Source organism: Podarcis muralis, chromosome 14, assembly GCF_964188315.1.
Source record: "Podarcis muralis chromosome 14, rPodMur119.hap1.1, whole genome shotgun sequence".
In the NCBI taxonomy this organism is placed as follows: domain Eukaryota; kingdom Metazoa; phylum Chordata; class Lepidosauria; order Squamata; family Lacertidae; genus Podarcis; species Podarcis muralis.
In genome coordinates, this window is record NC_135668.1 from 19,012,195 (window position 1) to 19,038,858 (window position 26,664).

The 26,664-nt window shown below is 45.2% G+C and overlaps 1 protein-coding gene across 4 annotated transcripts in view; it reads right to left on the reverse strand.

Annotated features, from left to right (window-relative positions):
* Nucleotides 1-26,664, reverse strand: part of ARNT2 (aryl hydrocarbon receptor nuclear translocator 2) — a 158,148-nt gene that overhangs the window by 72,371 nt on the left and 59,113 nt on the right. For all 4 annotated transcript variants that reach the window (XM_077918873.1, XM_077918872.1, XM_077918874.1 and 1 more), the window contains exon 6: nucleotides 5,693-5,795. In XM_077918873.1, the coding sequence (XP_077774999.1) occupies nucleotides 5,693-5,795 (103 nt within the window). The remainder of the gene's footprint in view (nucleotides 1-5,692; nucleotides 5,796-26,664) is intronic.

Below are 26,664 nucleotides of genomic sequence, written 5' to 3' on the forward strand. Positions count from 1 at the left end.
TAAAGTGAGATGAGCGCCGCAACCCCAGAGTCTGCCACGACTGGACCTAATGGTCAGGGGTCCCTTTACCTTTACTTAGGAAGCTATAGTTCCCAGGATTCTTTGTGGGCGAGCCATGACTTTTTAAATCATTATAATTGTGCTTTGAATGTATAGCGCATATGGGGATCTCTATCAAGCCCAACCAGTATGTTTAGTTCAGAACGGTTCCTGGAGACGCCAGGCTGCCCTGGATGTTCCAATTGTTCAAATTAGGGAGGGGTAGGGAAACACACACCAGAAAACTAACTCATAAAAGAAAAAGGGTGAAATGCAAATTGCACAATCAACAGCAGTTTGGTGAAGGAGCTCCTAGCCCACGATTCTTTTTTACTAGCCCATGCCTGTGTTAGTCATTTTGTGGTGAGCTGAATGAAAACAAAAGAATCTTCTGATCTGCAAACGTTCTCCCTCTCGAGGGGTCACCTGGAAGGGATCGATTTTATCTCCAGGTGGCTGACTGTTTGGAAAGACTGACCAGTAAATATAACAACTCATAGAAGTTCGTTTCCAGTACTTGGAGAGCGCACACCACAAGGATTTTCAACTAGAGCTGAGCTGGAATTTATCTGAAGACATTAATTTCTGAGGATCTTTCTTTGCCTTCTCCCCACCTCAGCCCTGCAAAAGAATAAGGTGACTTTACACCTTTCTCTGAATATTTGTCACCTCTTCTTTCCCCTTTGTACTGTCCTAAACATCTTCCAAAACACCAGGAAGAACTTTCTGACAGTAAGAGCTGTTTGGTAATGGAACAGACTCCCATGAGGTGGCAGACTCTCCTTCCTTGGAGGTTTTAAAGGAGAGGTTGGATGGTCATCTGTCATGTATGATCTAGCTGAGATTCCTACATTGCAGGGGGTTGGACTAGATGACCCTCAGGGTCCCTTCCAACTCTACAATTTTATGATTCTGGAAAGATACAAAATGGCTGCCAGCAGTTGTCATGGCAGGAAGAACCACCTCTCCCCATACAAACCAACCCAGAACCTGCACTTGTCATCCAAGGCCCTTCTCTATGTCTCCACTCCCCCAGAAGTTTGGAGGGTGACAACATAAGAACATCATTACATGTCTTTAGGCTCCAGGCAAAAACATTCCTCTTTACTCAAGCCTTAGCCATTAAATAATAATAATAATAATAATAATAATAATAATAATAATAATAATAATAATTTATTATTTATACCCCGCCCATCTGGCTGGGCCTCCCCAGCCACTCTGGGCGGCTTCCATAAAAACCAAAAATACAATAAAATATCACATGTTAAAAACTTCCCTGAACAGGGCTGCCTTAAGATGTCTCTTGAATGTCAGGTAGTTATTTATCACTTTGACATCTGCTGGAAGGGCGTTCCACAGGGTGGGCGCCACTACCGAGAAGGCCCTCTGCCTGGTTCCCTGTAGCTTTGCTTCTCGCAATGAGGGAACCGCCAGAAGGCCCTCGGCGCTGGACCTCAGCGTCCGGGCAGAATGATGGGGGTGGAGACGCTCCTTCAGGTATACTGGACCGAGGCCGTTTAGGGCTTTAAAGGTCAGCACCAACACTTTGAATTGTGCTCGGAAACGTACTGGGAGCCAATGCAAGTCTTTCAAGACCGGTGTTATATGGTCTCGGCGGCCGCTCCCAGTCACCAGTCTAGCTGCCGCATTCTGGATTAGTTGTAGTTTCCGAGTCACCTTCAAAGGTAGCCCCACGTAGAGTGCATTGCAGTAGTCCAAGCGGGAGATAACCAGAGCATGTACCACTCTGGCGAGACAGTCTGCAGGCAGATAGGGTCTCAGCCTACGTACCAGATGGAGCTGGTAAACAGCTGCCCTGGACACGGATTTGACCTGTGCCTCCATGGACAGCTGTGAGTCCAAAATGACTCCCAGGCTGCGCACCTGGTCCTTCAGGGGCACAGTTACCCCATTCAGGACCAGGGAATCCTCCACACCTGCCCGCCTCCTGTCCCCCAAAAACAGTACTTCTGTCTTGTCAGGATTCAACCTCAATCTGTTAGCCGCCATCCATCCTCCAACCGCCTCCAGACACTCACACAGGACCTTCACCGCCTTCACTGGTTCTGATTTAAAAGAGAGGTAGAGCTGGGTATCATCCGCATACTGATGAACACCCAGCCCAAACCTCCTGATGATCTCTCCCAGCGGCTGCATGTAAATGTTGAAAAGCATGGGGGAAGAGGACAGAACCCTGAGGCACCCCACAAGTGAGAGCCCAGGGGTCTGAACACTCATCCCCCACCACCACTTTCTGAACACGGCCCAGGAGGAAGGAGCGGAACCACTGTATAACAGTGCCCCCAGCTCCCAGCCCCTCAAGACGGTCCAGAAGGATGCTATGGTCGATGGTATCAAACGCCGCTGAGAGATCCAGCAGAACTAGGAAACAGCTCTCACCTTTGTCCCTAGCCCGCCGGAGATCATCAACCAGTGCGACCAAGGCAGTTTCAGTCCCATGATGAGGCCTGAATCCCGACTGGAAGGGATCCAAATGGTCCGCTTCTTCCAGGCGTGCCTGGAGTTGTTCGGCAACCGCTCGCTCAATCACCTTGCCCAGGAATGGAAGATTTGAGACTGGGCGATAGTTGGCCATCGTGGCCGCATCTAAAGATGGTTTTTTAAGAAGCGGTTTAATAACCGCCTCTTTCAGCGGGTCTGGGAAGGCTCCCTCACGGAGGGAAGCATTCACCACCCCACGAAGCCCATTGCCCAGTCCTTCCCGGCTAGCTTTTATAAGCCAGGATGGGCAAGGATCCAGGAGACAGGTGGTTGGTTTCACTCGTCAAAGCAGCCTGTCCACATCCTCGGAGGTAACAGATTGGAATTGATCCCACTCAACTTGACTAGACAGAACTCTAGCACTCTCCCGCCCCGGCCCTGCTCCCACGGTGGAGTCTACTTCTTCCCGAATCTGAGCGATTTTATCTGCAAAAAACTTAGCAAAATCATTGCAGGAGAACATGTGGCCCGTACTGGGCCCCGATGTTGCAGGTGGTTCCGCTAAATTGTGAACCACCTGAAAAAGTCTCCTGCTGCTGTTTTCTGCAGATGCAATAGAGACGGTGAAGAAATTCTTCTTCGCCGTCGCTATCGCCACTTGGTAGGCTCGACGTTGAGCTCTAACCTGTGTCCGGTCAGATTCGGAATGAGTTCTCCGCCACCGGTGCTCTAGCCGTCTCAACGATTGTTTCATTGCCCTCAGATCCGTGGAAAACCACGGGGCTGTCCGGGCTCCATGCAATCGGAGAGGGCGCTTCGGAGCCAAACAGTCAATAGCCCTGGTTAACTCCACATTGTCTATAGCCTGGAGGGGGGGGGGGAGAGAGACTGTTGTTGTTATTATTATTTCATTATGCTGCCTAGTATTTTGCTCTGTATGTTTTATATTATTACACTCCCTAAATTATGTTCTTAATGTTGTACACCACCCTGAGATCGTTAGATAAAGGGTGGTATAGAAATCTAAGAAATACTAAATGATGATGGTGATTGTGATGATGATGTTCAGCATCTCAAACTGAAAAAACAATGTATGAGATAGAATGAGTAAAAGAATCCCAAATATATTCTGAGGCCAAAGAATGGCTAAATCATAACCCACAGACCCATGGGATGTTTAATTACTGCAAATGCAATTGGACCGAGACAATAAAACATTTAACAGGCAGTCACCTAAAATGTTTGAAAATTGCAAAATGAAGATGTTCTCCAGATTTGCTCATCTGCTAAAATTAGTTGGTGATTAATTCCTCTTGCCTTTCAACATGCTTTTAAATAATAACATTGGTTTGTTGTGAAAGACAAACACAGTCCCCATTTCCATTCCGTTGTGGAATGTTTGGGCCCTAAAGTGCTGGTTTCAATAGTCACACATTAGGGTGACACAAAGGCTCACATTCCGGTGGTTGATTTGAATCATTTTTTTCCTCCTGAAGAAGTACAGGGGAAAATTAAGTTCTGGTAAACACGACTGTAGAAAGGATATGAGCTGTTGGTTCTTTTATTAATGGCAGAAAAATGCAAAATTCAGATTTATTGACGTGGTAATGAAAGCAGGCACCAGAGGGTTCACTGAACAGCACATGCTACTCATGGCTTGGCAAAAATCCACCTTCGTAAAATGATGTGTTTGTTGCACATCGAAAGCAACGATCGGACCTCTTTTTCATGGCCTGCTGAACCACCAATATGGAGGCTCATATTTGAATGGAAACTTGACTTGTGATACTGAGCCAGGCCACTTGTCCATCTAACTCAGCACTGGCTGTACTGTCTGGTAGCGGCTCTGCAAGGAAGGAGCAGGTAGTGGTGAGGGGTTGCTGCTGCAAGGTAGAGACAAGGTCAGGGCAGTGATAGTGCAGCAGTGGAGCCAACCCAGAGTTTCCTCCAATGTCCCTGAATTTTCCTGACCTTGCCACGCCCTCTCACTAGTCCAGTTTGCAGCTTGGAGATGCTGGGAGCTGATCCTTTGACCTTTTACATGCCAAGCATGGAGATAAAATAGAACCCTTCCAGGTGACCACGCAAGAGGGAGAACATTTGCAGATCTGAAGGTCTATCATGGGGTCATAGACCCCTAACTTTGCCAAGCATTCATGTTCCCCATATTTTACTGCACAGGCTGAATTCAAGGGAAGATACCCATCAATGTATCTGGATGCTTTTCGGTTCCAAGGGTCTGCAGGAAAGTCTGTGGACGTTATTTGCTATCCAATGAAACCCTATTAGAAGTTTATTTGTTTTTTTAGAGGAACAATTCATAGGAATCCTTGCTGGTCTAGGGAGATGCCTCTCCCCTTGCTTTCTACAATGGACATCCACGTGTTTATGGGAATCCCACAGGAGGGAAATTGGGGTATTTGTTTTGCATGCATCTAAGTTCAGTCCCAGGGATCTCCGGCTAAAAACAGAGGTGGGGAACCCTTTTCAACCCTTCTGGGTACCACACACAACTGGTGGGCCTAGCAAGAGGCAAAAGCGGTCAGAACAACAAATCTAAATTTTACCACTGCAAATTGGCAACGCCACTCAATTGAACTCCACCAAATCCTTGCAGTATTTTCATCAAGTCTTGCCAACAAAGGTCCGTATAGTTAAAGCTGTGGTTTTCCCAGTAGTGATGTATGGAAGTGAAAGCTGGACCATAAAGAAGGCTGATCACCAAAGAATTGATGCTTTTGAATTATGGTGCTGGAGGAGACTCTTGAGAGTCCCAGGGACTGCAAGAAGATCAGACCTATCCATTCTTAAGGAATGAGTGCTCACTGGAAGGACAGATCGTGAAGCTGAGGCTCCAATACTTTGGCCACCTCATGAGAAGAGAAGACTCCCTGGAAAAGACCCTGATGTTGGGAAAGATTGAGGGCACAAGAAGAAGGGGACGACAGAGGAAGAGATGGCTGGAAGGTGTTCTTGAATCTACCAGCATGAGTTTGACCAAACTGCGGGAGGCAGTGGAAGACAGGAGTGCCTGGCGTGCTCTGGTCCATGTGGTCACGAATAGTCGGACACGACTAAACGACTAAACAACAACAAAAACCCAAATATTTTGCAGCTAATCTCCACTGGAGGCTATTCCACCATATTGCTGCTTCTGGAGGCACACAAAAAGCAATGAAGCACTGCATGTTTGAACAGAAGTGTATACCTCATTCTGCATATGAACGACCGCCTCGATCCCATGCACATTCTCATTGAAGACTGCTGGCCCTCTTTCTTCACTGTCCCAGTCTTCAAATCCAAAATCCTGCCTAAGAAGATAGAAGAGGAAGGGAGAAGGAGAAAACAAGGAGAAAAATGAGTCACAAGTCTACCATTTTCACTCACTCACCCATAATCCCCTTTTCTGTACCTGCCAATCTGCCACGGAGCCTAAGTGTGTAGTGAAAGATTCTGGGGGCATATATCTCCCATACATACTAGCAGCAGATAAAGGACTAAAATCAAAACAAGCGTGCATTTTGTAGAACTGTAATTAACCAACAAACATGACTTCAACAAGACCATTATTCAAACCTTAATAATAAAAAAAGTATTTCAAATAAAGCAATATAACATTTTTTAATTTTACGATCAAGTCACATACTGGAAAACTTAGGAAAAACCCCTCCCTTTCGGCTCCCAATGCTAGACAGTTATGAAAGTCGTAATTGCATCCATGTGATATTCTGGCATGGGACACCTTAATGAAGCATGCTACCCGCAGTCATATTTTTGACAATTACATCTTCACTTTGGAATGCATTTAGAAGATGCCTCAAAAGGTTGCTGCACAAGCCAGATCTTGCCCTGAAGTATACCCGTGCAACCCCGTGACCTAGTTTAGAGGTGTGACTCAGAAGACTATTTATGACAAGGGAAAAGATGACAGTGATCTCAAACAATCCGGTTTTCGGTTGTTACATTTCTTCATCCAGAGACGCAAAGGGCCAGTTTTCTCCCTGCAGCTGATGAAGGCAAGAGTCATTCAAATCAAATTCCGCAGGAATCCCTGAGGTATGAAGGTTAAACAACTGATACATCTTTAGCTGAGTGCAGGATCCACTCTGACTCCCCCCATCCCAACCTCACAATTTTACAGCTATCATTCATATCCCCAAAGGAGACTGCTAGGTTCAAATGGGGAATACACTCAACGGCGCAATGTCCTGCTTTGGATAACATCTTATTTCTCAACATTTCGTTCTCTCCTGCATAGAGACATCTGGGAAGATGGCTTCATCAGCTTCCTCATTATGCAAGCAGGAAGTCAGGACTGGACTGTGGGCAGCTTTTTGGTGTGAGCCAAGGAGCCCATGCAAGCAGTCACTAAAAGCAAATTAGAACCAGAGGACAAGCCAGAAGTTAAGATCCCAACCCCCCCCCCCAAAAAAAAAATATAGGGTCAAACCATAGTTCAGAAAAACGTTCCTCAAGAAAAGGTCAACGGTCTCTTCTCCTTGACCATCAACTCTTAGACAACACACTCAGCCAGTCATAGATTAACATCCTAATCATTTTAGATTTCAGCCTCCCTCAACCTGCCATGATATGGGCCTCACTCCCACTGCATACAGAAGGATGCAGGAAACAGCATCAGTCAAGTAAGCGCGTTCTGCCCAGACACTGAGGTCCAGCGCTGAGGGCCTTCTGGTGGTTCCCTCGCCGCGAGAAGCCAAGTTACAGGGAACCAGGCAGAGGGCCTTCTCGGTGGTGGCGCCCACCCTGTGGAACGCCCTCCCAGCAGATGTCAAAGAGAAAAATAACTACCAAACCTTTAGAAGACATCTAAAGGCAGCCCTGTTTAGGGAAGCTTTTAATGTTTAATAGGTTATTGTATTTTAGTGTTTTGTTGGAAGCCGCCCAGAGTGGCTGGGGAAGCCCAGCCAGATGGGTGGGGTATAAATAATAAATATTATTACTACTACTACTATTATTATTATTATTATTATTATTATTATTATTATTATTATCATCATCATCATCATCATCTCAAAAAGTAAGAGCTTCTCCCCAACTACTGAATCACATGTTGTACCACAGTGCTCTCTCTTCCCCTACTAATTCCCCTCCCCATTCAGTTCCATCTGTTTTCTCATCTCCCATTTTTAATTTCCAAGTCCTTTTCACTGGTGGATAGTGAACTGCAAATCAAGAACAAATAACAGCACAGCTGCGTTCCACATGAGAGGCTGAGCACAGGAAGGCAGTAAACTGTGTTCTGATTACGATTCTGTCAAATGACCACAAAGCATGCATCTTTCTTGTGGGCTTCTACATCTGAAGCGCTACTTGCAACGGATGCAAATCCTAAGACCTCACATGAGCAGCATTGGTGCAAAATATGCATTAAAATCTGGTCGTCATGCATCACAGAAATATCAGTAAGGAAACAATGCAAAATGTAAATACAGATTCATCTGATTTGATACCGTTACTTAAAGTGTGGAGTTTGCTCAGGGGCAGGAATTGTCTTAAAGCTGGGGGTGTGTGTGTGGAGATTTCCCTATTAATATGAAACTGTTCCTAAAACAATACATAAACCAAAGCACAGCAAACATGTGAATTTTGCACTTCTCTGAAAGTTGTGGTGCTGTTCTAAAAACCAATTAACATGGACAAAAATGCAGCATATGTTAGTGGAAAGTGTGCATAAAAATACGCTATTAGTGAAAAATAACATACTAAAAATGCATTAATTCGGAAAATTTGCTTGTAAAAATGTGCATATTATGCAAAATTGAATACAAAAATGTGCACACCAGGAGAACATTGCACTAAAATGTTGATGAATTTTCATGAGTGCGTGTTGTTTTTAAATTGCAAACTGATGTGGAAATGTAGAGTACTGAACTTAAGGTTGGAAAAATAGAAATGGAGAGATGGAAACAGACAGATTCATCCGCACCTGCTTCGCCAACCTGGTGTCCATCCAGAAGTTTTGGACTACAACTCCCACAAGCATCAGTCAGCATGGCTATGATGGCTGGGATTGATGGGAATCATAGTCCAAAACATCTACAGGGCAGGTTGCTGAAGGTTGCCTTTAAAGTGTTTTTCAAGAAGGGCCTCCTAAAGGTAAAGGACCCCTGGACGGTTAAGTCCAGTCAAAGGCGACTATGGGGGGCAGCACTCATCTCACCTTCAGGCCGAGGGAGCTGGCGTTTGTCCATAGACAGCTTTCCAGGTCATCTGGCCAGCAAGACTAAACCACTTCTGGCGCAACAGGACACCGTGACAGAAACCAGAACGCACAGAAACACAGTTTACCTTCCCACCACTGTGGAACCTATTTTTCTACTTGCACTGGCATGCTTTCAAACCGCTAGGTTGGCAGAAGCTGGGACAGAACAATGGAAGCTCACCCCGTCGCGGGGATTCGAAGCACCAACCTTCCAATCGGCAAGCCAAAGAGGCTCGGTGGTTTAGACCACAGCGCCACCCACGTCCCTCCTAGCATCTATGCTACAGTGTAAAAATAAAGACTCCTCTAAGGATGAAGTCATTCTTACTCTGGTCCACTTCAAAAGTACAGAGTAATCTTGCCTTTACAAGCCGTTCAGACCTTTTGCTCAGTACTGTCTATCTGGAATGTCAGTGGCTCTCCAGCACAGACAGGTCATTCCACGACCTGCTAGCCAATTCACATACAGTGGTACCTCAGGTTACAGGCGCTTCAGGTTACAGACTCCGCTAACCCAGAAATAGTACCTCGGGTTAAGAACTTTGCTTCAGGATGAGAACAGAAATTGTGCGGTGGTGGCGCAGCGGCAGCAGGAGGCCCCCTTAGCTAAAGTGGTGCTTCGGGTTAAGAACGGACCTCCAGAACAAATTAAATTATTAACCCAAGGTACCACTGTAACTGGAGATGCCAGGGGGGTTGGTGGGTGGAAGTATTAGCTATCCAGTTGATCAAATCAATTGTCCGTCACCTATCAGGAAGTATGAGAAAACACCAATTTAACCGCCTACCGTACGGTCCACTCAAGTGAACAATGTAGCGGCAAGGAAGGGACATACAGAACCTGTCTTAATAGCTCCTGGGAGCAGGGATTTCCCCTCCCTCCAACATTGTTCCACTCACACAAACAGATAATTTGTACGAGTGGCTAAACACTTGTATTGGCAGTTAAATGCTCGTAGTCGAACAACAGATAGGTAAATCCAAACATGAGAAATTTGTATTTTAATTGACACATGTCGGCTGGCAGCTTCTGCCACAACGATTTCCTAGGGCCTTAAATGTTTTCCCTGGATGGAAGGAGCGCTGGGTCCATTTCCTGGTTTGGTACCTAGTCCAGCATGACAGCACTCGTTCCATCATTGCAAGAGAGGCCCATAATCAACACAGCAGCTGCACAGCCCAAATTATATTGCTCCTTGCATCATAGACAAACAGATGGCTAATAAAGAAAAATAAAATACTGTCTCAATTTAGGTCTAATTTATAACAGTGAAAATTGCTTTCGATAGCCCAGAACTGACATACAGCCTGATATGAAATCAGCAATTAACCAGCTGTCCTCCCCACACCCCCACAGTGCCACTGTATGACAATGGCTGGCAAGGTGCAAGCAATATAGCCTGGACTCGATGCCCCTAAAGTGCTTAACTTGGCCTGTAATTGCTTTTTAGAATTCCAAGAATCCAGTTGTGATTCTGAAGTGTCTAGCCCTCAGGGGGTTGGGGGTGGGGTGGGCAGATAAAGCTGCTAAAAGGAAATTGCAGCCCAGTAAACTATTTGTGCGTTTGCATCAATGGACTGCAGTATTCCTAACAATCCAACATCATCCACAGGAGCATCTGCCCTCCGTGTAATAAATATAACGCTGCTGCTGTAATAATTTATATATCCATCTGGTGTTCAATGTATTTTACATCCATTACCTCAGTTACGACGACCCTGTGAGGCAGGTTAACGTTACCCTCATGTTGCAGATGGCACGAGGCCAAACTGGTAAAACAAAATGGAAGCCGCATGTTCTACTCCCCAGTCTAATTTTGCAGAGTTTAGTCACAGTGCCTGGTTTTTTCCTGTGTCCACTTCACATTGCTGGCTGCAACTGAAGAGCAGGAGGCAGGGGAGAAATAGAGCCAGCCAATGGGCCAGATCCCTCAATCCCCCCACTCTTCGTGGTGGCCAACTCTGACAAGTGGCCGAAACCACTGGGCTGTCAGTCACCTGACATCACAACCAAGTCAGGCGGTTAACACTTGTCAGGGTTCACAGAGGATTTCTGTAACGGCTGCTTTGTTGATGGGCAGTGACAGAGGCCTCCTTTTAAGGACTGCGCTGTGAAGAACACATTAATAAGATGCGGTTAATATTGCATCACTACATGATATTTAATATGGTCAGGCTGATTGCAATTAACACCTATGGATATCACACACAATTTACCGTGTTTTCCCCGTGTATAAGAAATTAAGTTGTTTAGCTTTTTCAGAGGGTGCGGGAGGTCACTTCCGCCGATCGCTCACCCGTCTGCCCGCCACTGCCAATCGCTTGCCACAGCCACTGCCAATGGCACACCTTGCCACAGCCACCAATTATCTGTCCGCTCGCCGCCACCAATAGCCCACCCACCTCTTGCCGCAGCTGCCAATCGCCTGCCCAATTGTCACAGCCAATCGCCAGCAGGTGTTGCTGCAGCCACCAATCACCCGCCCAATCGCTGCTGCCAATCTCCTGCTTGCAGCTGCCATTAATTGCATGTCCCCCCTCTGCATTCACTATCTGTGTATAAGACAACACCCAATTTTTGCCTAATATTTTTTAGCAAAAAGCATTGTCTTATGCACAGAAAAATATGTTATGAATATGATTTTCTACGGTGATATGAATTACAGTTTGTTGTTCTTCCAGTGTCCCTGAGGAAAGTTTCGAATGAAACACGTTGGGTAATTTACCATTTTATTAAAATTCCCTACATTTTCCAGCATCCCTTTGATACTTCTTCACCCCCTTCCCCACCTTTTTTCTCCCTTAACAGCTAAGTTTGACCTGAGGGATATGGTGGCTCCTTGTTTATGGAATTCTCTTTGTAGGGGTGCTTGTCTGGTGCCATTACTATCTGTAGGTGCCAGGCAAAAAATGGTCTTATTTACCCTAGTCTTTGGATCTTAATCTTCTCCTTATCATTTACTGTGGTGGAGCTGGACCTGATTTTTAAAAAATATATTACTTGTGTATTTTAGATTATTTTACACTTATTTTTAATATTCATTTTTGTAAGCTGCTCTGAGTTTCCTGTTTTTAAAAGAGACTAATAAATGTAATGTAAACAAGGGACGCGGGTGGCGCTGTGGGTAAAACCTCAGCGCCTAGGACTTGCCGATCGTCAGGTCGGCGGTTCGAATCCCCGCGGCGGGGTGCGCTCCCGCTGCTCGGTCCCAGCGCCTGCCAACCTAGCAGTTCAAAAGCACCTTCGGGTGCAAGTAGATAAATAGGGACCGCTTACTAGCGGGAAGGTAAACGGCGTTCCATGTGCTGTGCTGGCTCACCAGATGCAGCTTGTCACGCTGGCCACGTGACCCGGAAGTGTCTGTGGACAGCGCTGGCCCCCGACCTCTTAAGTGAGATGGGCGCACAACCCCAGAGTCGGACATGACTGGCCCGTATGGGCAGGGGTACATTTACCTTTACCTTTAATAAATGTAATAAATAATAATAATAATAATAATAATAATAATAATAATAATAATAGTGGTTCTTTGCCTTACACAGCCTAGTGAATTCATGGATAGGACAAGACCTGAAGCCAGGGATTCCTAAATTGCAGGTCACCTGCCAAATGCTCTCCACTTGGCTCCTCGGAATAACCGAAGAACGTATATAAAAGAACACCCAATATATTCCAATGTTCTTTTTATCACTTTACAACACTTGAGATGGAGTCCATCCATCAAGAGCTGGGCTGCCCCCTTAATAGTGGGGGATTCTTCCCAATCTGGCTCCAGCCCATCTTGACACAATAGAAGCACACGTTAAACACAGCCATGTTGAGGTTTATAGGCTGATAATAAAATGCAGCCCAGGTTTTATTGCCTAGGTTTCCATTCTCTTCTACAACCCCCACTGGGCAGCTAAATCTAGCTCCTTTTCAAAGTCACCCTTCTCTCTAGGATTCCTAGATTCTATGGCACTTCTTCCTAGCACCAAAAGATAAAAGGAAAAACAAGAGGGAATGTAGAGCACACTTACAACAAGCCAGCTTTCATCAGGTGCTCTAAAATAGCACATTGTAATTCCCTGCTTCCCAAGGGGGAAAAAAATTATTGATTCCCAATTTGGGGGAAGGGCTTTACTTCAGTGGTGGAGCGCAGGCTTTGCATACACAAGTTCCCAGGTTTAATCCCCAGGTAGGGACGCGGGTGGCGCTGTGGGTTAAACCATAGAGCCTAGGACTTGCCGATCAGAAGGTCGACGGTTTGAATCCCCGCGATGGGGTGAGCTTCCGTTGCTCGGTCCCAGCTCCTGCCAACCTAGCAGTTCAAAAGCACGGCAAAGTGCAAGTAGATAAATAGGTACTGCTCCTGCAGGAAGGTAAATGGCATTTCCGTGTGCTGCTCTGGTTCGCCAGAAGCGGCTTAGTCATGTTGGCTACATGACCCAGAGGCTGTACGCCGGCTCCCTTGGCCAATAAAGCGAGATGAGCGCCGCAACCCCAGAGTCGGCCATGACTGGACCTAATGGTAGGGGTCCCTTTACCTTTACCTAGGGCTGGGAAAGATCCTTGTGGAAGACCTTGGGGAGCTGCTGCCAGTCAGTGTAGTGAGTTAGATGGACCAATCTGACTTGGGATAGAACAGCTTTCTGTGTGCATTGCAAGTAGTAGCACTGCTGAAAAACTGCATACCTAAAGCTTTAAAATAAAGATTCTGTATCAAAGCAATCCAAATTTTGCAAACTAAGAAACTGTATAGTTTTATCACCTTTTCCAAATTCACCCCCACCCCCAAGATTTTATGAAACTATTTTGAACGATGTGTTCTGCTGTTAGTAACACAAGCCTCTGCAAGACACACACTTCTTGTTCCCAGCCACTGCAGAACTTACCCAGCCATCTCTCTGCCTTTACAAATTCTCACACACTTTCAAGCATTTCTTTGTGGCCACTAGGGATACAAAAGTGCTTTTCAAAATAAAGAAAGTAGCAGGGGTAGTCTTTGGGTCTTTCAAATTTCAGCTGTGCCCTGTACAAGGCCAAAATTCAGCACCCCCCCCAACCTCTCACCTTCCATTCTGCTCAGTTCACTACAGTATATACTTTTTGTTTTATAAATAAATAAAGCAAATGAGTTTGCAGGAAGCCTTTTGTTTCACAAATCTTCCTTAAATTCTCCACCTTGCCACATGCAAGCCAGGGACACATAGAATCCTAGTTGGAAAGGATCGCAAGGATCACCTAGTCCAGTGGTGGCCAAACTTGGCCCTCCAGCTGTTTTGGGACTACAACTCCCATCAACCTCAGCTAACAGGACCAGTGGTCAGGGCTGATGAGAATTGTAGTCCCAAAACAGCTGGAGGGCCAAGTTTGGCCATCACTGATCTAGTCTAATCCCCTGCAAGGCAGGGATCTTTTGTCCTACGTGAGGCTCAAACCCACAACCCTGCGGATTAAGACTCTCGTGTTCTACCAACGCAGCTACACCTGCTGTGATGGAACTGATAGCATAACACTTAATTATGTTTGGCTATTTCAATTCTGGTCAAGAGCCCAGACATACAGCAAAACCATGGTTTAGCTAGCCCTAGAGAGCATACAGAAGGATTCCACCAGGAGGTGGAGAACTGCCTTAACCATGGTTTGCCGGTCGTAGACCTTAACACTTTGCCTCCATCAGCACAAATAGCTTTTGGCAAACCACCTTCAAGCCATGGTTTCACAGCCTAGTTTTCAGCCAACCTTTAGCAACAGAGGAAAACCAACCAGGGTTATACAGCATTTTTGTAAAACAGTCCTTAATCTGTGTAGAAAAATCACCCCACCTTCTGCAGCAGAACTCAGTGTCCTAGTACCTAACTACAAAGAAATAAAAGGAAGCTCAATCTCCCATCAATTATCCTGAGGCACCTCAACCCTTACACCCTCCTGATCTTCTGCCCTTCAGCTTTCCCTTCAGTTGATATAAGAAGACTGACAAATTAGTTTGGTTTGGACAAGATAACAAAAGATGGCTTTGTACTCCAAGAAAAATACTCCACAGGCTGCTCTGAAAAGACAAACAGAAAACAGGAATGAAAGCTACCAGAAGAATCTTGGTAGGATCCAAAAACATCTTTCTCTTGGTGCAAGAAGAAAAGGTAGGGAAGTGGGAGAGGGGAACCCCCAAGACGGAGATGTAGCAAAACAAAACAAAACAAGAGGAAATGGTCAAAAACGGGAGCAAAATGTTCAGCAACAAACGTTATCTGATGTGGTTCCAATGAGAAGTGGACCTCTGGTTCAAAGGCTGGCTGGACCAAAGTACTAATTGACATCTGTGCTTCTAAGAAACATTCTAGTAACCTTCAAAAACACGTCTTGTTCTTAGTCCCTTGGACAATGTCTAGCAACAGAGCATAGCAGGAAAACAGGGAGCTTCCAAAGCAGAGGTGAAGAAACTTTTTCCGCCCGAGGGTCACATTCTCTTCTGGACCACCTTCCGGAGGATACATCCATTGGTCAACCTAATCCAGAATCAGCAATATGGTATCCTCCAGATGTTGGAGGGATATGGTTGAGGGATGGTGGTTAGGGATGATAGAGGACAACACATCTTGAGGTCACCATGTTGGCTATCCCTGACCTAATCTCATGGGGCAGATACGTAGTTCCACATACAGGCTACTTTGGTGATAGTGGTAGAGATGTAAGGTTAATCTGCATCCTACTTATTTATTACTGTATGCAAATCTGCATGTCTTGTCTCTAATTTGATAGTTTATAAGCTTCTCTACAATCATGAGCACCCCAAAAGATCATCCCAAAATGACTTTAGAAGTAGATTAAAGCAGTTGCATGAGAAGAAAATGTAGAGATTTACACTTGCCTAGAGAAAAACGGGGGGTGCTGCGGTCTAAACCACAGAGCCTAGGGCTTGCCGATTAGAAGGTCGGCGGTTCGAATCCCCGTGACGGGGTGAGCTCCCATTGCTCAGTCCCTGCTCTTGCCAACAAAGCAGTTCGAAAGCACGTCAAAGTGCAAGTAGATAAATAGGTACCGCTCTGGCAGGAAGGTAAACGGCGTTTCTGTGCGCTGCTCTGGTTCGCCAGAAGCGGCTTAGTCATGCTGGCCACATGACCCGGAAGCTGTACACCGGCTCCCTCGGCCAATAAAGCGAGATGAGCGCTGCAACCCCAGAGTTGTCCGCAACTGGACCTAACCATCAGGAGTACCTTTACCTTTACCTAGAGAAAAAGAGGAGGAATTCCCAAACTCTTCCAAGCTCATCCGGAAGAAAGGATGGGAATGTATTGTATCCTTTTTTTGTAGCAAATAGAAAAGGTTGCAGTGTGTGTGTGGCTCTTGGCAGTTTGCATTTCTTAGTACAGAAAGTATTGCTGTGATATGTAGAGATCTTTCCTATTCTACTTAATTCAAGAGTGTTCTAGGTGGTTTCTTTCTATGTGAAAGAAACAGGCAGAAGGCTTCTGATGTTTGGGTTGTTCCTTCTGGGAAGCTGAGTACATCTGGTTTAAGCTGGTTCTGCTATCCTTTCTGTCAAGGTCATGCTGACTATAATAGTCAGGCCAGAAGGAGCCTGATTTCTCACTTTCTCTTTCTATCTCTTTGTTCTAGTGCTCTGTTCTGTGTGCTATAGTGTTAAGGTTTAGTCTTATTGTAAGCTCTTGTAAGTTTAGGTTATGTCTGCTGCAACTGGATTTCTTATGGACTGTGCCAATCCTGAATGTATTGGATTTGTGACTATTTATGCTCATTTGCCTTCAGTTCTCACAACACTTTCTCCGGTTTGCAAATGGCTGGTAGCCCCTGCAGTGTAGTCTGACCCTTACACATAACTGTAACATGGGCAGGTGTGGAGAAGACACACCTGTCCACACAAACATCCAATGGGGAGTTGGAGGCTCCAACATTTGCTCCTCCAATATGAGAGCTGACACTAGGGAACTTTATTTTACCTGCCCCATATCAGCCCTGCCAGTGGACCAAGTTTTCTGTATGAACCAAAACTTTCTCTGTGTCGTAGTCCTCTGTCCCTCCTTCTCAGTGCATCCAAAACAAGGCAAACCGTAGCCAACCACCATGGGACCCAACAATCCACCACCAAACCAATTCTCGGTGGAACTGTTTGGCCCTCCATGTGTTCTGGTGTTATTTGCAGTGACCTCATTGGATTGCAAAGGAAAGAATGAGGCTGGGTGTGTGTGTGTGTGTGTGAATGGACATTGTATAACTTTTACTGGCATGGTTTTCCCACTGCTCCAAGGAAGCATGGATCCTTATCAAGGGCAATAAAAGCAAAATGAAACATGACTGAAATGTAGCATACTTCAGGGATATTTATAGTTGTTGCTGGCAGCCACTACAGCTGAACTGCAGCAAGGGAATTGTAAAGGAGCCTTTTATGTCAGGTTTTCCCCCCACCTCTCCCTCAAGGATGCCCGTTCCAATGTTTTCTTCATCTTGCTCAGAAGGCTAAAGGGACTTTCCAAGTACATATGCCTTTTGACAAATGGACCAAGGTTGTGTCATTCCTCTAAGCACTTAGAGGGAGCAAGCATAATTCCTATGAAATTATGGAATAAAGCATGGAACGTGATCCCACAGGAGGCAGTGAGCAGAGGATTAGACACATTCATGGAGGATAAAGGCATCAATGGCTGATAGCCATTGATGGCTATGTTCTGCCTCCATGGCCAGAGGCAGCAATGCTCCTGAATACCAGTTGCTGGAAACTGCAGGTGAAGAGAGTGCTTTTGTTCTTGAATCCTGCTGGCTAGCTTCCTATTGGGGCATCTGGTTGGCCACTGTGAGAACAGGATGCTGGACTAGATGGGCCATTGGCCTGATGCACCAGTCTCTTCTTACATTCTTAAATTAGAAGAATGCTAAGGGTGCCTTGGGACGCGGGTGGCGCTGTGGGTTAAACCACAGAGCCTAGGACTTGCCAATCAGAAGGTCGGCGGTTCGAATCCCCATGACAGGGTGAGCTCCCGTTGCTCGGTCCCTGCTCCTGCCAACCTAGCAGTTCAAAAGCACGTCAAAGTGCAAGTAGATAAATAGGTACCGCTCCGGTGGGAAGGTAAACGGCGTTTCCGTGCGCTGCTCTGGTTCGCCAGAAGCGGCTTAGTCATGCTGGCCACATGACACGGAAGCTGTACGCCGGCTCCCTCGGCCAGTAAAGCGAGATGAGCGCTGCAACCCCAGAGTCGGCCACGACTGGACCTAATGGTCAGGGGTCCCTTTACCTTTACCTTATGGGTGCCTTTGGGGTCTTGCAATAGATTTTTTTCAGAAAAATACCTTCTGCTATCTTGTGCATGTATCACACCCAAAAAGACATACGGTGCTGGAAAGAAGCTAAGCTCAGAATTCATATCCTGTGTTTAAATGCCGTTGCGTCTGGGAAGAGAGAATTGCATCAGGGCTCAATAATGTGATCTAAGCATTACAGATTTGGGACTTAATCTAGAATAGGCATGGGGAACTTTTGGCCCTCCAGATGTTGCTGAACTACAAGTCTCATCATTTCTGGCCATTGGGCATGCCTGCTGGGGCTGATAGGAGTTGTAGGTCCACAACATTTGGAGGACGAAAAGGTTCCTCACACTTGGCTTGGAACATAGTTGTCCCTACCTTCACGGTACCATTTCTCCATGATTTGTTAAATAGACCCCCTGTGAGTTTCAGAAGGCTCTAAGGTGTCTACTATGTGCACAAAGGCCTTGCTCCATGAGAACCTCAATCAAAGCTTGAGAGGGGAAATAGGAAGCCCTCGGGTAATTTAATTATAGATGGACAAGTTTGAAGCTGAGCTCTAATCAAAGCTATAGGAGCTTAAATAGGATAACGGTTAGGATACTGGATTCCTCAAGCTGACCTGTTTGTTGAGTAGTTGGTCTGTTTTGCTTGCCCAAAGTTTACAGTGGTCAGATTATGCCCCGTCTTTCCTGATCATTTGTCCTGATTTATGTGCAGGGATCTTCTATGACAACAAGCATTCAACCCCCTTTGCTTGTGTTGTGTGTATACTTCTTCCCATTAAGTCAATTGTTCACCCCACGCTTTTCAATACCATTCCCCATCACTTCTCCAACTGCAATAGGTCTATTTAGTTTTTGCTTTTGAAGTGGATTGGCTGTGCTAGGGTGAAAGAGCGCTTTAATCCACTTTATTCGTGTGAACCCAAAGTTCTGGCTTGCACTGGAATCCCTCCTGCAAAAGCGTGACAGTCTGGAGGCACCCACTCTAAACACACATTCCTGCCTAGGAGGAACAAAATCTAGCAGCGCTGAGCTCCAAAACACTTTTCAGGCTGGAACAAGGGCAACTGGCCAGCGTATATGGAAACTGTTACTTTTATATATATCTTTTTAATTATTAACTATGCCAGAAAGCTCATAGAGGCTCATAACTCTGCTGAAAAACGGGTATCATGTGCTGATGTGGTAGTGTTGGGACAGCATTGGCCATTTCTACATCCAAAAGGCAACAACAAAGCAAGCCAGGCAAAAAGCTCTCAACTCACCATTCTCGTGAGTCAAAACAAAAAAAAATTCGTTCCAGTAGCACCTTAAAGACCAACTAAGTTAGTTCTTGGTATGAGCTTTCATGTGCATGCACACTTCTTCAGATATTCTTCAGGTATCTGAAGAAGTGTGCATGCACACGAAAGCTCATACCAAGAACTAACTTAGTTGGTCTTTAAGGTGCTACTGGAAGGAATTTTTTTTTGTTTTGACTATGGCAGACCAACACGGCTACCCATCTGTAACATTCTCGTGAGTGTTTAAGCTATGTGAACTGTTGGTTCAAAAACTCTCTCTGGTTTTAGCAAGTAGGAATTTGGGTCAGACTCCATAGAAGCACACAATACATTCACTGACATCCTAAGGAGAGCCCAACTGGAAGACGGCCCATCTAGTAGAGTAACTTTCTCCCAAAATTGGCTTATTGGGAAGGCAACAAACAGACCATAAAGGCAACAGGCTCCCTCCCACATTGCTCTCTTTCCCTCCTTGAGCAACTGGCATTCAGAGGTATGTTTGTTTTGAACACAGAAGCTCTATTTCCCTGAGGTGGTCAAATTATTTTTTATTTTGTTTATTTAATTTAAAAACACATACCCCACTTTTTACCATCAAGGTCTCAAAGTGGTGTAAAGTGATTCAAAAATATACAACATACAGAATTTCAAAACACAAATTAAACCTCATAAATTTAATGTCTCAGAAATTTGAAGTAGAACACGAGAATTAAAACAAAACAAAACAGAGATGTAGTCACCTTGCAAATAGTCCGGCCAATTACAAGGCACCTTCCTATTCTATATACTAATGGCAATCTCATTCCCTGAATATGGATTCTGATGTAGCCAGAATCCCACCACACACACACAATTAGTAATCAGTGGGCTAATCCCAAGGTTTGCACAAGTACAAAAGAAACTTTGAATAAGCAAAGCATAATGGAGGGAAGGAGGGAGGGACAATGAGGGCTGAGCATGCTCAGTGGCCACAAAGTGCTGTCTGTCTGTTGAGAGGAAATGGAGTTTCCTGGAAGAGAATATACAGTGGTACCTCGGTTTAAGAACAGCCTTGTTTATGAACTATTCAGTTTACGAACTCCGCAAAACCAGAAGTAGTGTCACGGTTTGCGAACTTTACCTTGGTCTACGAATGGAAGAAGAGTTTGGATTTGATATCCCGCCTTTCACTCCCTTTAAGGAGTCCCAAAGCGGCTAACATTCTCCTTTCCCTTCCTCCCCCACAACAAACACTCTGTGAGGTGAGTGGGGCTGAGAGACTTCAAAGAAGTGTGACTGGCCCAAGGTCACCCAGCAGCTGCATGTGGAGGAGCAGAGACGCGAACCCGGTTCCCCAGATTACGAGACTACTGCTCTTAACCACTACACCACACTGGCTCTCAACGGAAGCAGAACGGTGGAAGGGCACCGGCGGCAGGAGGCCTCATTAGGAAAAGCTCGCCTCAGTTTAAGAACAGTTTTGGTTTAAGAACAGACTTCTGGAACGGATTAAGTTTGTAAGCCAAGGTACCACTGTAGTTTGGTGTCAAACTCGGCAGGATACAGGGCTTACTTGAGTTTCCCTAAAATCAAACCAACCGTCCTTCATTGCTATTGAACACAAAACAATTCCACCTTCGTGTACCTCAACATGAAGATTCTTCTAGCGATCTTCTATTCAGAAGGTTGTGTGTATCAAGAAACTTCTAGTTCTGAACTTCCAAATAACATTCATTTTACAGATGAGATTTGTTTGATTAAAAGTACGTGCGCACACACATCCCCATACTACAGGAATATGTTTTAAAAGCACATGCAAATACCAAGGATTTCCCCAGCTTTTAGATTGGAACGGGTCCTTCCTGTATGCAAAGTCTCTACTCTGTCTCTAAAAATGCAGTCCCCTTCCCTGCGGAAAAGGAAACTCACTGGGCAAAGGCCTCTGAAGGATGTGTCATGTCCAAACCAGCCTTGTACATCAGGCAGCTGCTTGTATCTTTACGGCCACCTGGGATTGAAAATGGGATAGCACCAGTATCGCAAGTTCCCTCCCTGCGACCATTGTTGCTGGAACTGGGAGTGATTCCGGAGCTGGCTTTTATCCGGTGGAGCTTTGATTTGGCGTTGACTTTCCTAGATATCGCTTTGCTTCAAAATGCCGTAATCATATTGGGAAGTGCCTCCGGAATAACCAAGGCGTGTTTTGTTTTGATAAATGTGGTGCCCGTTGAGAATGGAAGACAATTGCCAAAATCAGGAGCTACCTTGGGAAATCTGCCACACTTTGCTACCTCAGCATCAATGTCTAAGCTGGTGAAGTCCTGGGGTGGTGGCTTGACAAACAGCAGCAATTATTTAATCTTATTCCTCTTACTTTTTCAAATCTGGAAAAGCCTGGACACTTCCTCGGGGAACTGCCTATATGATCCGAGAGAACACAGAATATCTGTGCTAAGGGAAACCAAAAGGTAGAAGACTCCAGAGTTCAAGGGCATCCATACCTCTCTGTCCTGGACAAAAGTGCTGAATAACAGGCAAAAGAGGGCAGGGAGGGGGTTCCCTCAACCCTAATAGCCAATACAGGGCTATATGGACCAATGGTTGGATCTGGTAAAAGACAACTTCTTTTGTAAATTATCATTTTCCTCTACACCAAATGGCATTCAGGAGGAAAAAATCACAAGTGTAGAAACAGCATTGGAGTAAACAATATTTGCAGGAAAGGTCTTATTTGATCTTTAAAAGGACAACAACAAAGCTATTTCCAAATTTCCATCTCTGGTGCTATTTATTCAACAATGACTAACAGCGTCCTCTTTATAGCATCCTTTTTTTCTGGCCTGATGTTGTAAATTGCTTCGAAGTTGCTCCGCTGATTAATTAATCCTGCACCACGCACAGACAATCTGACTCCACGGACAACATCTGGATTCTCTCTGGGTGCACAAACTTTGCTTGCTAACAGCATTCCTTGAAAGCTGGACATAAAACTGAACCCGGGTGCAGCTGTTGAAGCTATCAACATCTGCAGTTCTCATGGTTTCCAAATGGAAGGTTTCCCCCCCGCCTCTTGTCCAGATCTCTGCAAACTCCCTACTGTTTTACAAGGCTCAGATTCCAATATTACAGTCTAATGCTTTTTGTGCAAAGTCACTGCAGAACTTATGCTCTTTAATTCAATAAAAGGCGTCTAATCAAAACAAGCCAGTCTTCACTCTCTATCACTGTTTCCATTATAAAAGCTTATTTCCTGCTATAGCTCCTCACAAAATAACTGTGAATGGGGAGCGCAATCAGGCTCGTGCCAAGCAAAATAAGATTGGTTAAATCTGCTTAGTCATGCTTTTCAGTTGCACAATAGGAAAAAGGCGCAGATACTTTACGTCTTTGATCAACTGTTTTCCTGAAACTTAAACCTATCAAAATTTCTCCAAGGAGACACTACAAAGCCACAAGCTTGATTAGGGGAAGAGTTCACAAAAAACCCCCACATTATTCTTCTCCAAAATTAATCCAGATGGCATAAATCATACACATTAATATGGATTAGAATTATTTTCCCCCATCAGTCCTTGAAAACCAGCAACTGACACTAGCCTGCTATAAAAGAACACTCAACATGGTATGTCCTAGAAGAACATGGAAGTAGCTGTCTTGCACAGGCGGATGAATTGTCATTTAGCCTAGTAAGGGACAGGGAACCCGTGTACCTCCAGATGTTGTTAAACTCACAATTCCCATCAGCTCCAGGGATGATGGAGAGTTTTAGTCTGGCAACACCTGGAAGGCCACAAATTCCCCACCCTAGCCTACTAGAATCATCTCTTTCTCATGAAACTCCTTTACATATTCAAATCTTCTGAGTCTCTGCTCTACATTCCCACCACCAGTTGTGGTAAAGGAAGCAGGTAGTTGAGACAGGACATTCTCGGTGGTGGCACCCACTGTTTGTTTTTAACTTCACTATAAGCTGCCTTTGGATTTTTTCGTGAACAAAAGAGGTTGAAGGTAAGAATTCCTTAAATAAACACATCCAGAACACACAGGAATGTGTTTCACTTCTGAGCTATGCTACCTGCCTTAACGTGCTTCACATATATTATCTCTCCAAGCCTTACAAACTGTTCTCCCCTTGCTGAAGATCTGAAAAAAGGCTCAGGGTACTGGCTTAAGGGAAAGACCATTCATTATTCATGGGCAGGATACCTTCATTGGAAGCAAAACGTCTAAGGTTCAGGAGAAGGGCCATAGCAAAGTTGTAGAGCAAGACTGTAAATAAAATAACCTGCAGTTCCATTCTTACAGCACTTGGGACATGCATTCTCAGGTTCCACTTCAAAAGCACTGCTGCAGGCAGAAGAAAACCAAAAACTGAACCCAGTTGGTTCCCTGAATGGCCTTTATATCCTGAATAGCTGCCAGTCACGGAGAAGCCTTTGAGCACATTCAAGTTTCCAGCAGCCTGTGGAGAACGGGACTTGTGTGTGTATGTGTAAGTAAGGAAAGAAAAAAGCCAAAAGCAAAACAAAACAGCTGGCTACACAACAACATGCTCTTCTTTCAAGGCTTCAGCTGACCTTTCCTTCAGTACAAAACTGGTTTCCCTGGGGGGGGGGGAAGTATGAGAAAGGCCCAGGGGCTGCCCAAATAGTTTGCCAAAGTTCCGAATTCAGGCATCCATGTAGCTCTCCCTTCCGTCCCTCCTCAAACCATTTTATTTGACATCGTTAACCCCACCGCTCTCCCACAGCTTGCCAAACCATAGAAGTAGAAAATGAAACAGTTGCTTATACTACCCATTTGAATATTTCAGCAGTTTCCCCAAACTGGCCGCTTTAGCCCACGAGAGCATGCTGGAACACGGTTTCGTTCTGTCTGGACAGCTGCAGTCCCAGGCTTAAGTGGACATCATGTGTGATGGACAGGGCCCCAAAAGACAAGTAGGTCTTTTCCACTGTGCTCCCGACAAAACCTACTTCCTGAGTAGATGGAGTCTAAAGGGAACGGGCCATAGCTTAGTGGCAGAGCATCCGCTTTGCATGCAGAAGTTCCCGGGTTCAATCCCAGGCATCACCAGGTAGGCCTGGGAGAGACGCCTCTCTGAAACCCTGGCTAGCTGCTGCCAGCCAGCTGTAGAGCACACTGAGCTAGATGGTCCAATGACCTGACTCAGTGTAAGGTCAGATTTCTCCATCCATGAAGCACAATTTGATCAGAAATGAGGAGATGGTTGTGATGCTCCACCACAAGGTATGGTGATAGGCACGAGCTCAGAAGGCTTTGAAAGGGGAATTTAGAAACTCTAATTTAGGAGTTTCTAAACCTAGACAGCATCTTAAAAAGTAGAGACATCACCTTGCCAACAAAGGTCCGTATAGTAAAAGCCATGGTTTTCCCAGTAGTGATGTATGGAAGTGAGAGCTGGACCATAAAGAAGGCAGATCGCTGAAGAATTGATGCTTTTGAATTATGGTGCTGGAGGAGACTCTTGAGAGTCCCATGGACTGCAAGAAGATCAAACCTATCCATTCTGAAGGAAATCAGCCCTGAGTGCTCACTGGAAGGACAGATCCTGAAGCTGAGACTCCAATACTTTGGCCACCTCATGAGAAGACTCCCTGGAAAAGACCATGTTGTTGGGAAAGATGGCGGGCACAAGGAGAAGGGGACAACAGAGGATGAGATGGTTGGATAGTGTTCTCGAAGCTACCAGCAAGAGTTTGACCAAACTGCGGGAGGCAGTGGAAGACAGAAGTGTCTGGCGTGCTCTGGTCCATGGGGTCACGAAGAGTCGGACGCGACTAAATGACTAAACAACAACAAAAAATTTAGGAGTGGGGAACCTATCATCCTCCACTTGTTGTTAAGACGACCATTCCCATCAGCTCCAGCCAGCATGGCATAGATCAGGGATGATGCAGTAAGGGACCAGCACAATCTGCAACATGGATGGGAAACTTCAGGCCTAGGGGAGAAATGTGGCCCTCCACGTCTCTCTCATTGAATCATAGACTTGGAAGGGATCCAGAGGATAATCTAGTCCAAACCCCTGCAATGCAGGAATATGCTATGGCTGGGCGATATATCGTCCAAAACCCATTTGAAGTCCATTATCATGATATCAATTTCATCGTTTTTGACCTGGCAGTATTTCATGGATCATGGTGTGTGTGCTATGCAAAAATCACAATGTGGGACAAACCATGAAGCCAGCCAATGCCTCGACATATATCACAATGTCTGAAATAAGGATGGAGCTATCAGTATATTGCGATGTTTAGCTGGTGATATATCATTGTAGGCAGCCTGTGGTACACAACATGGATGGGGAGTCAGTGTGGTGCAATGGTTAGAGTGAAGGGTTAGGACTAGGCAGACCCAGGTTTCAAACCCTGTCATGAAGCGTAATAAGTCACCTTGGGCCAAGCCATTCTCTCTCTCAGCCTACCCTACCTGGAAGGCTTGTTGCAAAGACAATATGAGAATGATGAGGACCACGTGAACGTCTTTAAGCTCTCTGGAGGAAATAATGTAATAAATAAAATGAACAGAAGCACAGAAGAAAACCCAGTGCTGTGTTAAGATATACAGCATAGGGAAGAGCAGGAATGCTTACACTGCCAGAGCCACATGTGAATCTGAATTGCCAAGAACTAGATCTTTTCAAGCCCTTTTATAACTGCCTCAAAGAATTTTTTTACAGCAAAAACAGACTAAGTTCAAGGTCACAATCATAAGGAAAAGGAAGTTAAACCCATAAACAGAATATGGAATCATAAAATGAAAAACATGTACACAGATCTAGAAAGACAAAAAAAAAAAAAACACTCTCTCACACACACAAACACAATTAGATGGAAATTCAGTCACGGAGCCAAGTCGATGGGAAGGCAGCAGCCAAAATAAACTTGAGACAGTGGCTAAGAGAAAAAGGATAACCATTATAAACTACCTACATCAGCATTAAACCAACAGGAAGAAAATGTCAGAGTGCTCCTTTGTCCTCCTTGACCTGAATTTCCCATTAAAACCACAGAAGAAAAGACCTATCTTGTCCCCCTTCTTAAGGGCAAACAATACATTAAATTATTCACACTTAAAAAGAAAAAAACAATCCCCCAAACCTCTTGCTTAAAACTTGCTTATTTAGAAATAAAATGTGGTTATATCAGCAAAGATGGAGACTGATCGTAGCCAGAGAGGGAGGCATGGGAGGGAGATGCGAACCCAAGTAGCCAATTATCTAAATTTTCACATTGAGGAAGAAAGCAGAGAGATGCAGGCAAGAAGCATAGACATAGCCATGATTTATTGGGGGGTGGGCAGGCTTCATGTTAGGATGGGAAGAACCTTAGTTAAGTATTTTTATTGATTTATTTGATTGAGGGGGCAGCTACCCCCCTGCCTACGCCCATGGTGAGAAACAACAGTAGACAAAGGGTAGCGTGT